This window comes from Arachis duranensis, chromosome 9 (genome assembly GCF_000817695.3).
Source record: "Arachis duranensis cultivar V14167 chromosome 9, aradu.V14167.gnm2.J7QH, whole genome shotgun sequence".
Lineage (NCBI taxonomy): Eukaryota > Viridiplantae > Streptophyta > Magnoliopsida > Fabales > Fabaceae > Arachis > Arachis duranensis.
In genome coordinates, this window is record NC_029780.3 from 98,570,657 (window position 1) to 98,583,398 (window position 12,742).

Consider the following 12,742-nt stretch of genomic DNA (forward strand, 5'->3'; position numbering starts at 1 on the left):
GTAGTGACACTTTCTTCCCTGTTCCCTCTAGCATTTGCGGAATTTATAACCCATAAACTAACTGGCAAGTGCACCAAGTCGTACCAAGTAATACCTCAGGTGAGTGAGGGTCGATCCTACGAGGATTGATGGATTAAGCAACAATGATTGAGTGATTGGCTTAGTCAGACAAGCAGAAAATGGCAATTGGGTTTCAATTACATTAAACAGTAAATTCAAAGAATTAATAAAGCTAGTAGTAAATCGGTGTAAATAATATGGGAGAAAACAGTTAAGGTTTTAGAGATGTTTATTTTCCGGATTAATTTTTCTTACCAACTATTTTAATCATGCAAGATTCAATTCATGGCAAACTATATGTGACTAAACCCTAATTTCTTAGACCTTTTTAGTCTCCTCTAACCTTCATCAACTATCAATTTCTTGGTCACTTCATTCCAATTAGAGGGTTAAGTTTAAATCTAGTTTATGGGCCATAGAAACCCTAATTATCCAAATATAAGAGGATTATATGTCACGTATCCCATTATGTCTAGATAATTAGTGAATTAGGAGAATTTGTTTTCAAGTTGTTGTTCAGGTAAATTGCTTTTCCAAGTTCTACAAGAACTCAATTAGAATAAGGGTCATACTTCCGTTCCACCCAGATTCATAAGATGAAGAACGAAAATAATTCTTGAAATTGAATTCAATACATGAATTAAAATAGAAATATAATAGTATTAATCCATAGAGTAAACAGATCTCCTAACCTTAACAGTTGAGGTTTAGTTGCTCAAGGTTTAGAGAGAAAAACTAGGGTTCTGAAAAGCTGTAAATTCGGATTGTAGTAAGAGAGAAGAGAAGAGCCCAAAGGGCTGATTCTTTTTCCTTTTATATCTAATCCTAATTAATGTAAAATATATTTTCTAGAACTAAATAATATCTTTTCCTATTTGTAAATAAAATAAAGTTTAAATAAAAAAGCTAAATAAATCTTCGAAGCATTCAAGTGAAGCGTGGGGACCATGTCTTGATTCAAGGTTGGCACCTAAGTTGGAGATTCCAAGTTAGGCGCCACTGTGGAATTCCAAGTTAGGCGCCACCTAGGCTGAACGCTATTGTGGAGTTTGTGGTTCTGGCGCATAACTTGAGAAATTCTAAGTTAGGTGCCACCTTGATCGTACCAAATAGGAGGAAAGTGTATACTATTTTATATCGTTGGAAAGCTCTAGAATTTAAGTTTCCAATATCGCTAGAATCACATCAATTGGACCTCTGTAACTCAAGTTATTTTCATTGGAGTGCAAGGAGGTCAGAATTAACAGCATCATTCACTTTCTTTTCTTTTTCTACAGAAACTCCATCAAATCCATCCGAATGCTACATGAAATAAACAGAGTTACACACAACTTAAAGTAGTATCCATAGTGGCTAAAAGATTTTTAAATCTTGATTAAATTTAACATATTTAGGTCCGGTTCAATTGGTTCGATCCGTTCGGTCTAATTTTGGACTAAAACTTTTGAAATTAGTGTAAAAAATCATATTTTAATTATTTCTTCCATTATAAATTAAAAATTTTAATTTTCTAATATCTTTAAATAATAATTAATTTATTGATTAATTATTTATAAATGTGCGAATTTTACAAACCCCAAATCCAAGCACGAGGACTTGCCTTATTGTCCAGAAGATTTGTAGGAGGCTTACGGATGGGAGCAAACCCAGAGAACCGCTCAAAAATAAAGAGTTAAAGAAATATTTGATCAATGAAAGCCAATATTAGAAAGCGACCATGAGTAATTTTGAGTTGCTCAGAAAATTGATCAAGCCGCATATATAAACTGCCCAGATAGAGAGAAGCTAGTCGCAGACGTTCTCCTCCAGTGATCAAGCAAGCTAAGAGAAACACCCCATAGCTCATACACTCATACACCGATCCCCAAAATACATATTTATTTAATCAATAAGCTATAAACGCTGGTTTCCTAAGATCTGAAGGAATAGTAAGGACAAACTCACCATTGAGAAAATCACAAAAAAAAACGAGACTAGTTAGAGTAAGAATACCTAACAGTAATCTTCCTCTTGGAATCTTGCGTCTCGCCAACCACCTCTTTTCCCTTGGAGGACCCACGAGTCTTTGTATGCTTATCCTTGGAAGAAGATTTCTTAACAGCTTACCCTTGGACAACTCTTTTGCATATTGGCCAGTATTACTTAAACTCATTTGAAGATGTCTCACAAGCTTAAGTAGATCATAGTCTGGACGAAAAAGAGTGAGATCTACATGACCAAACACCAACAGTTGAAGAAGAACCACAACATCTTCTAATGTGGGTGGAAACTCACCCCCAAGAAGTAAAAAAACGTGTGAGTCAAAGAACACCACCGCTGCCAAAATAAACTCATATCATATCCAGTTCGTTGAACACCCAAGCCTGCCAAGAAGAAATCAATTAGTTCTTATTCAATATATAGTAACAAAATAAAGAAGTGATAAGAATCAATTATGATAATAGATGGTAGAGAACAACCAACCTGCGGATGTACGGATAGCTTCAGCAACACCAGCAAACTTCAATCTCCTCAGAACATTACCACTCTCCTTAAACAATACTGTGAATACCCACTTCTACCAAATCTTATTCATGTGAGTAGTTGCTTTAGATTTGAAAGATGTCCATAGAAATTCTTGGCGCTTCAACCGAGAACGAAGTAGAACAACGTCTGCTTGATATGAAGACTTCTCAATAAATTCACCTAAAACTCTACAATATGATTAATCAAAGCCAAATTTTATAATTTTATCCGTATCTGATAACGAGCCAGAGGAAAGAGGGTCCAGAAAAGGTTTTTTAATGAAAGAAGGATCCACAATAGTAGCCCTGTTGTTTGATGGTTTAACCTAAGGTCAGGGACAGATTCAGAAAATCTGATGCCACATGCTTGAGGAACGTCGTCCATATCATCCATAGTAGAGTCGGTACCCAAACTATTATTAGAGTCCTCTGGGTCACTATCCACTATCTCAACGAGTTTCACAAGATACTTGACAACAAAAAGAAACAAGTCCTAAAAAGAAGAAGAAGAGCAACAACAAAATAGAGTAAATATCAAGATCACATGAATAATATCAACAATAAAAATACTCAACACCAATAGCAAAATCAAAAGAGTACCAATATCATCACAATTCCAGCAGTAAAAAATCCAAGAACACCAACTCAAAATATAAAAGAGAAAATTGTAGAATACTCAAGGCAATCTTTGCCCAATTCACAAAGACACATATTGTCAAAAATTTTCAACTATGTATCAACAACTATAATTTCATCATATTCTTTACTTGATAAGACCACTAATTCTTTATAGGGTTATGCTACGTGTACACCAAAATTAGCCACCAAAGTCAGTCACTAGTATAAAATACATGCTGTAATACAAAGACACATTGAAAATAAATTAAACCACACATGTATTTATATACAAATACATCGATGACTGATTTTAGTGGCTAATTTTGGTGTACAAATAGCAGTTTCCTTCTTTACATCCTCGCAATATCATATTTCATTTGGTGAAGTATATGAAAGTATTGCAGGACATTATAAATTTATAGCTTTGAGAGAATACGAATATTGAATACTAGTAAATTATTCTAATTGAAGAAATTTATTATCAAATTACTCATGCTATAACAAATCTTTCTTAATATTTTTAAATATTTATTTTTTAGTTACAAATGAGTATTACTCATCATTTTTAATTCGAGTAAAAGACAAATAGGTTCTTGACCTTTTTTCTGTGGATATTTTCATCCTCGAAGAATTGGAAAATACATTCATATCCCTGACTTCTGTAAAATGTGGACAAATGAACCCTTTCGTTGAATTCACTGCGTTTGACCTGACGAAAAACTCTGACGTGGCAAAGGTGGAGCTGACCTGTCTGTTACAAGATGGCATGTGGCTCTGAGCTTTTAGAAATTGGATATATTAGTCCCCAGGAAAGAAAATGACGCCGTTTCACCACCTTGCTCGAATAATCCACTCTCCTTGCCAGGGAAGGTGAAGCTGCCGATGCGGAGCTTTTGTCACCCCACCCATCGTTGCTCTTTAGAAACCACAGCTTCCCAGCCACAGGTGACACAACTAAAACAACATCATTGCTCTTCAAAGCGACGGCATCAGCGCTAATCAGATCGTCGTTATGCGGTGCCGTCTTCAGCATCCACCTTGAACATCTTTCCCGTATTCGATTGCACCACCAATAAGTAATCGTTGCTGACGTAAGCGATGCCATTGAGGCCGCATAAACTATACCATGCTTCACGGTCCACTGGGTGTTCTGTGAACCTACGAGAGTTAGATAAGATCGAAGCTTCTTCTTTGTCGTTGACTTTCCAGATGAAGTTTTCTGCGGAGTTAGTGACGTAAGCGTTTCCCTTGAAGTCCACCGTGACCTCTTTTGCGATTGCTTCGTCGGAGCCATCGGATTCACCGTTGCTGGCGGGGGAGAGGAGGGAAAGGAATAGGCGTTGGCCGGAGCGGAGGTCGTAGGCAGTGAGGGCGTTGAAGGGATGGAGAGGTTTGAGCGCGTTGAGTACACCGAGGACACGGTTGTTGCATGAATCGACAGCGGGCCCCAAAACAGTGACATTTTCTGGGAGAAAAGGATCGGAGATTAGAATTTCCACTACGCCAGCATCAGAGACGGTGGAGATTGTGCGGTGGCATAGAGAGCTGACCAAAAAGTGCTGTCCGCTGGAATCCCAAGCGAGGCCTTCGGGGAAGAGGTTGGGTGACCGGAATGTGATTACGTGGCTGTTTTTGGCGAGTGAAGTTGAGATCCCGACGGCGGAGAGAAGGAATAAAAGGATTGTTGTAGTGAGGCACCGGAGACGAGTGGGGACTTCAGAGACCCACGGCAGCCGTGGAGGGCTGCGAAGAGGGTTGAAAGGCAGTGAGTGTTTGAGGAGAGAAGCTGAGCTGGCAAGGAGAGTGGATTATTCTAGCAAGGTAGTGAAACGGCGTCCTTTTCTTCCCTGGGACTAATATGTCCAATTTCCAAAAGTTCAGAGCCACGTGTCATCCTGTAACGGACAAGTCAGATCCACCTTTGCCACGTCAGAATTTTCCATCAGGTCACACACAGTGAATTCAATGGAAGGGTTCATTTATCCACGTTTTACAGAGGTCAGAGACATGAATATATTTTTCATTCTTCGAGGACAAAAATGTCCGCAAAAAAAGGTCAGAGACCTATTTATCTTTTACTCCAATTTTTTTCTATTGTGTGACGCCATTAAAAACATATATAATTGAGGACATGACATTTAAAGTTACAAGTTGAAGGACATTGTCATAGAACTCCTGTAGCTGATTCTAGAATTAACAATCTAATATACATGAGGGTTGAGATAAGTTACATGAGAATAAAAAAAAGTTACATTCAAATGCAAAGACAAAAAATACAATAACAAGGATTCAGAGTAATAATAATTCAGAGTAACAAGACTTCAGAATAACAAGGTTCAGAATAATAAAAATCTGAAAAATATAATAGCAGAAATTCAAATACTAGAATTCCATATAAGAAAATAAGAGTACACCTCATATGACAAAGGAGAAGAAAGCTAAAAAAAAAGGTAAAAAAGAAAAAGAAAAAAAATCTTACCAACATAGAAGACAAAACAAATATAAATATAAGAATGTCTCTTGTCCAAAAAGAAGCTCCTACTTATTAAGGAAGATAAAAAGTCTAATGGTGGTGGTGATAATAGTAGTGGTACTGGAGAAGATAATGCCCTAATAGAAAAAATGATGAATACTCTTTCCTCTTTTGTTTTTAGTGCTTCTCTTTCTCTTTTTAGCTCTCTCTAAACTCAAGCCAGGTACCTAAAATTTAAAACGAATTAAAATTAAAAGGTAAGAGTTTTTTTCCTTATATTTTCTTTTTTAATAATAATAATAATAATAATAATAATAATAATAATAATAACTCAAATCATATCATCTTTTTTTTAATTCAAAAATAATAATAATATGTATATAGATATATACAACTTTTAAAAATAAATAAATAAATACATACAAATATATTGTGAATCTATTTGTTTATTTTTTTATTTATTTTTCTATTAACATTTAAAATTTTTACAAAATAGCATTTTTTTATGAATACACAATAATATTCAAATCATATAAATATATTTGTATTTTAATTCTATAATTGTATATTAAAAATATAAATTTTTTGTATATAAATAATTTTAAAATAATTTAAAAATATGATAAAAAAAAGTCAAATTTTTTTTATAGGTGTTGAGTAAAAGGATGAAACGCAAAAAAACACATGAGGAGTTAAATTTTTTTCAGTAGAAACTAAATTGGTGGAAGTGGATTGATTGAATTTAGAGTGTAGAAAGTGTCATCTAGTTAAAAAGAAATCAAACTAGATGTCCCTTCACTAATATCATATATTCTGAAAACCTTTTTTACTCAGACAATTTTTTGCTACTATACCCACACCTAGGATAGAACTTTAACTTAATTTGTGGAATCAACTTTTTCTATTTTTAGTTAAAAAAAGACTCCAAATAATAGAAATGCTTAAAAATATTTTCCGTCAACTATCTTATTTAGTAACAAGCTTTGAGATAAAAAGAGTAGGTTAAACATCACATTATAATCATTGGACAATGTACTCCCTCCTCAAAATAGCTTTACAATATAAAAGGACTTCAACTCACTTTTCTTGGGAGAATTTTTTTTAAATTAAAAAGCTTATATCCATCTTTTTCTCTCTCTTTCTTTCAATTGTTCTTTATTTTATTCATCAACTTCATACATATATAAATTAGTATTTGGATGTTCTACTAAAATATCCGACATCAAAATTTGTCCACTCTAAAAAAATTTATTCATCTTCTTATAATATTAATAAAAATCTCAACACTTATTCTCCACCTCTATTTCTTATCATTAATTTTTGTGTTGTTTATTTATCATGAATAAAAATATATTTTTTATAAATTTATTTATCTTTAATCTCTCATTTTAATTTTTCTTCACTTAATCTATTTTTACAAAATTACACTCGAATCAGTTTTGCAAGGCAATCATGTTTCATCCTAATTTTCTGCGATCGATGAAGAAACATTAGGAAAAATGGTATTCTTAGATATGAAATAAATTTGACTATTCTCTATTCTAGTCCCTTATTAATCAAAATTTGTTTGTTCCTCTCTCACACACTAGATTTTATAAAGTTGATTAAAGCTTAACTAAAACTAAAAAAATCTCGTCATAATTTGATGAACTCCCTTTAAAAAGATGTTCAACTATTTCGCTCAAGGTATCCTAGAGGCATAATAACAATAATATTGGAGGACCCACGTCACATGGATTCACGTGCCATAGTTCCTAATCCTTGATTATTACTATTATTATTATTTAATTCCGATGGTGTTAGCAAGTTGGCTACAACATTCCAAAGGTGAAGTCACAATTTTATTGATGGGGCCCTCCTTTTAATCCAATAATTACTCTCACCCCCTCCATTAGAAAATCCTTTCCCAATTTAAAACAAATGAAGATTGTCCTTTTGCTTCTATTTGCCTTTCCATGTGTAAGCATAACACCATTTTCAATCTTTTGAGACTGTGGAGAAGGCAATCAATATAAGATTGCATTTAAAGAAATCCACTAAGTTGCATTAATGAAATGTCGACCACCCATAATGTTAAAAAACCTTTTTATATAAAAGTGAAGAGAGAATTGAATTTAGACTTGATGTATGGTGGTGGGGTAAATTAGAACATCACCTAAGGAAAAATCCCGGAAAATATTGGCTTTACTTTGAAGTTGTAGCCCTAGCTTTAGTTTTGATTCTGTTTATGGAACACACGTCATCTTCTATATATTCAGAGACAATGAAATGCAGTTTAACCTAATTATATTTTTCTAACAGCCAATTACACTTAAATAGGATCTACATATGTTACAATTGCTATAGTAGAAGATGTATTATTCGTTGAAGTTATACTATCGGCTTTATATTATTAGATAGAATTTTCAATCGCATCAACAATGTCATATCCATTGGGGTGCTTATAAATCAGCAAATGACTAGTTGTCGTATTCAAACATAAATATTTTAATTGCGAAAAGAAATAATGGGTGTCAACAAAATTAAAAGGAAACCCTTCAATTAACATGGCATGCACAACATAAATTAATCAACTTCACTAATAACATATTGCTGCTTCATTATGCTCAACACTTTTTCATATGGTGATTGACGACAATATGGACCGTTGGCTTCTCTTCTATGCTAATTAACAAAAAGCTAAAATCCAAGTTAAAATTTGAATTCTGTTAGCTTCGCTTTCTTTTATCACTACAAAAAATAAGGAGTTTAGCCACAGAAAAAATCGTAGCTAAATTTTAAAATAACGATAGCAACAATATATTGGCCAGAGAAAAATATTTGTGGTTAATCGGAGAATTGCATTTTTAATTTGTCACAATTTTGGAGTTATTAGCCACGGCTTTAAACATCGTGAAGACCTTCGAAGAGCTACGATTTGTATATCATTACTCACGCGTAATATCATGGCCAAATAAGAATAATCAAATCAAAAAATATAATCACTACTAGAAAATTATTTATTACTGGTGCACGACATCTTAATCCCAATATCAAAATCAAAATTTCTTATGATCTCGTACCACTAACCAGCAAGTGCATTGGGTCGTCCAAGTAATACCTTACGTGAGTAAGGGTCGATCCCACGGAGATTATTGGTTTGAAACAAGCTATGTTTATTTTATTATTCTTAGTCAGGATTTCAATTAAAATTATCAGTTTGAATTATTAGAAAAATAAAAGAGCGTGAATTAATTACTTGTAATGCAGTAATGGAGAATATGTTGGAGTTTTGGAGATGCTTTGTCTTCTGAATTTCTGTAATGTAATATTCCATCCATAGAAAAGTGCAAAGTTCCCTCCATGGCAAGCTGTATATAGGGTGTCACCATTGTCAGTGGCTACCTCCCATCCTCTCAGTGAAAATGGTCCAAATGCTCTATCACAGCACGGCTAATCAGCTATTGGTTCTCGATCATGTTGGAATAGGATCCATTGATCCTTTTGCGTTTGTCATCACGCCCAGCAATCGCGAGTTTGAAGCTCATCACAGCCATTCAATCCTTGAATCCTACTCGGAATACCATAGACAAGGTTTAGACTTTTCGGATCCTCAAGAGTGGCTGCCATCAATTCTAGCTTATACCACGAAGATTCTGATTAAGGAATCTAAGAGAAGCTCATTCAATCTGATGTAGAATGGAGGTGGTTGTCAGGCACACGTTCATGGATTGAGGAAGGTGATGAGTGTCACGGATCATCACCTTCTTCATAGTTAAGCGCGAATGAACATCTTAGATATGAACACACACGTTTGAATGGAGAAATAGAAACAATTGCATTAATTCATCGAGACGCTGCAGAGCTCCTCACCCCCAACAATGGAGTTTAGAGACTCATGCCGTCAAAGAGTATGTAATTCAGATCTGAAAAGGTCATTATATGCAAAGTAAATCTCTAAAAGTTGTTTAAATAGTAAACTAGTAACCTAGGTTTACAGAAAATGAGTAAACTATGATAGATGGTGCAGAAATCCACTTCTGGGGCCCACTTGGTGTGTGCTGGGGCTGAGACTTAAGCTTCTCATGTGCCTGGGGCTGTTTTGGGCGTTCAACGCCAGGTTGTAACCTGTTTCTGGCGTTGAACTCCAGCTTGTAACCTGTTTCTGGCGCTGGACGCCAGACAGCAGCATGATACTGGCGTTGAATGCCAGTTTACGTCGTCTATCTTTGTGCAAAGTATGAACTATTATATATTGCTGGAAAGCCCTGAATGTCTAATTTCCAACGCCGTTGAGAGCGCGCCAATTGGACTCTTGTAGCTCCAGAAAATCCATTTCGAGTGCAGGGAGGTCAGAATCCAACAGCATCAGCAGTCCTTTTTCAGCCTAACTCAGATTTTTACTCAGCTCCCTCAATTTCAGCCAGAAAATACTTGAAATCACAGAAAAATACACAAACTCAAAGTAAAGTCAAGAAATATGATTTTTGCCTAAAAACTAATAATATTCTACTAAAAACTAATTAAAAGATACTAAAATCTACATGAAATTACTCCCAAAAAGCGTATAAAATATCCGCTCATCACAACACCAAACTTAAACTGTTGCTTGTCCTCAAGCAACTAGATAAATAAAATAGGATTAAAAGAAATTAAGAAGTAATAATATTTCAGAGTTTTTAAGTGGAGCTCAGATTTTTATTAGATGAGCGGGGCTTGTAGCTTTCTGTTTCTGAACCGTTTTGGCATCTCCCTTTATCCTTTGAAATTCAAAATGATTGGCATCCATAGGAACTCAGAATTCAGATAGTATTATTGATTCTCCTAGTGTAGTATGTTGATTCTTGAACACAGTTACTTTATGAGTCTTGGCCGTGGCCCTAAGCACTTTGTTTTCCAGTATTACCACCGGATACATAAATGCCACAGACACATGACTAGGTGAACCTTTTTTAGATTGTGACTCAGCTTTGCTAAAGTCCGCAGTTAGAGGTGTCTAGAGCTCTTAAGCACACTCTTTTTGCTTTGGATCACGACTTTAACCACTCAATCTCAAGTTTTTCACTTGGACCTGCATGCCACAAGCATATGATTAGGGACAGCTTGATTTAGCCGCTTAGGCCTGGAACTATTTCCTTGGGCCCTCCTATCCACTGATGCTCAAAGCCTTGGATCCTTTTCACCCTTGCCTTTTGGTTTTAAGGGCTGTTGGCTTTTATTCCTTTTCCTGATCCAATGATTTCTTGTAAAAAAAATTTTTTTCACTGCTTTTTCTTGCTTCAAGAATCAAATTCATGATTTTTCAGATCATCAATAATATTTTTTGTGTTCCTCATTCTTTCAGGAGCCAATATTCATAAAATTCAAGATAAAAATTATGCACTGTTCAAGCATTCATTCAGAGAACAAAAAGTATTGCCACCACATATAGTTAATTATAATTTTTATTATTAAGAACTCAAAAAAATAAATTACTTCTTTATTCTAATTATCTACTATTTTATTCATGTCTAATGATGATGAGAAAAATAAATTATAACTTAATTGGAAATAAAACCAGAATAGATATACTAATTACTACTACTACTACTACTATATATATCTCCTAAGGTAAATTTCTATAATAACACTATCACAGAGTTAAAGCTAAAATTAGAACTCAACAACCTGTGTTTTGAGAAGTAGATGTTCCTCTGATTTGTGGGGTACTTGGTCCTTCAAGGATTAATTTCTGGCGCTTCAGCTCCCTTAAATCACGTCCTTGCTCTTCTTGTTCCTTAAGCAGTTTGCAAAGTATGCTACTTTGATTGTTCTGTTCTTCCTTTATTTGGTTCATAGCTTCTTGCAATTTGGAGATAGATGCCTCAGGATGTTCCCAATATTTGAATTGAGGAAGTTCTGGGAGGACTTCCTGTGCTCTCCTCTTGATTAGATCATCCTACAGCTGTTGTCTGTCCATTGATATTCTAGTGATTGGCCTCTCAACTGAGATATACTCTGTTATTCGCATCTTCACTCCGGCATCTCTGCAGAGCATAGAAATTAAGCTTGGATAGGCCAATCTGGCATCCTTGGAATTCCTGTTTGCTATTTTGTATAGTTCACACGAGATCAGTTGATGGACTTCTTCTTATTTTCCCAACATGATGCAGTAAATCATCACTGCTCTTTTAATAGTAACTTCAGAACGGTTGCTGGTGGGCAATATAAAACGCCCAATGAAATCCAGCCAGCCTCTGGCTGTTGGTTTGAGATCTTCTCTTTTGAGTTGATTTGGGATGCCAGTTGTGCTGGTGGTCCACCTGGCTTCAGGGATGCATATATCCTCTAGAATCTTGTCCAAGCCTTTATTTACCCTCATCATTCTCCTATTAAAGGAGTCTGGGTCATCTTTTAGTTGAGGAAGCTTAAAGATCTCCCTGATTTTGTCAGGATGGGTATGAACAATCTTTCCTCTGACTAATTGTTGCTTCTCCTGGGCGTTCAACGCCCAGCTGTTGCTTCTTTCTGGCGTTGAACGCCAGGAAGTCCTTTGTCACTGGGCGTTTTTCTGAACGCCCAGGACACTGTCAATCTGGCGTTAAACGCCCAGAAGGTGCTTCTTTCTGGCGTTCAACGCCCAGAAGATGCTCCTTTCTAGCGTTTAACGCCCAGATGGCTACCCTTACTGGCGTTGAACGCCCAGTGGGTGCTTCTTTTGGGCGTTCAACGCCCAAAACGTTTCTTACTGGCTTTTTCACGCCAGTGAGCTTCCAAATTTCCCTGTAACTCTGTGAATTCAATCAATTGCTATTTTACCTTTTGAAGATACTTTGACATATACCTGTAAAAATAAATTAATAAACCAAAACGAATAAAATTAAATTTTGTGAATGGCTGGGTTGCCTCCCAGCAAGTGCTTCTTTATTGTCTTTAGCTGGACTATTACTGAGCTCTAATCAAGTCTCAGTTTTGAGCATTCTTGCTCAAAATTGCCTTCAAGATAATGTTTGACTCTCTGTCCATTAACAATGAACTTTTTATTAGAATCATTATCCTGAAGCTCTACGTATCCATATGGTGATACACTTGTAATCACATATGGACCTCTCCACCGGGATTTTAATTT

The 12,742-nt window shown here is 35.4% G+C and overlaps 1 protein-coding gene across 1 annotated transcript in view; it reads right to left on the minus strand.

The window, feature by feature from the left end:
* Positions 1 to 4,192: 4,192 nt before the first annotated feature.
* Positions 4,193 to 12,742, minus strand: part of LOC107466363 (uncharacterized) — a 15,651-nt gene continuing 7,101 nt past the window's right edge. Inside the window, exon 2 of the mRNA XM_021131983.1 lies at positions 4,193 to 4,973. Coding sequence (XP_020987642.1) covers positions 4,193 to 4,973 — 781 coding nt within the window. The remainder of the gene's footprint in view (positions 4,974 to 12,742) is intronic.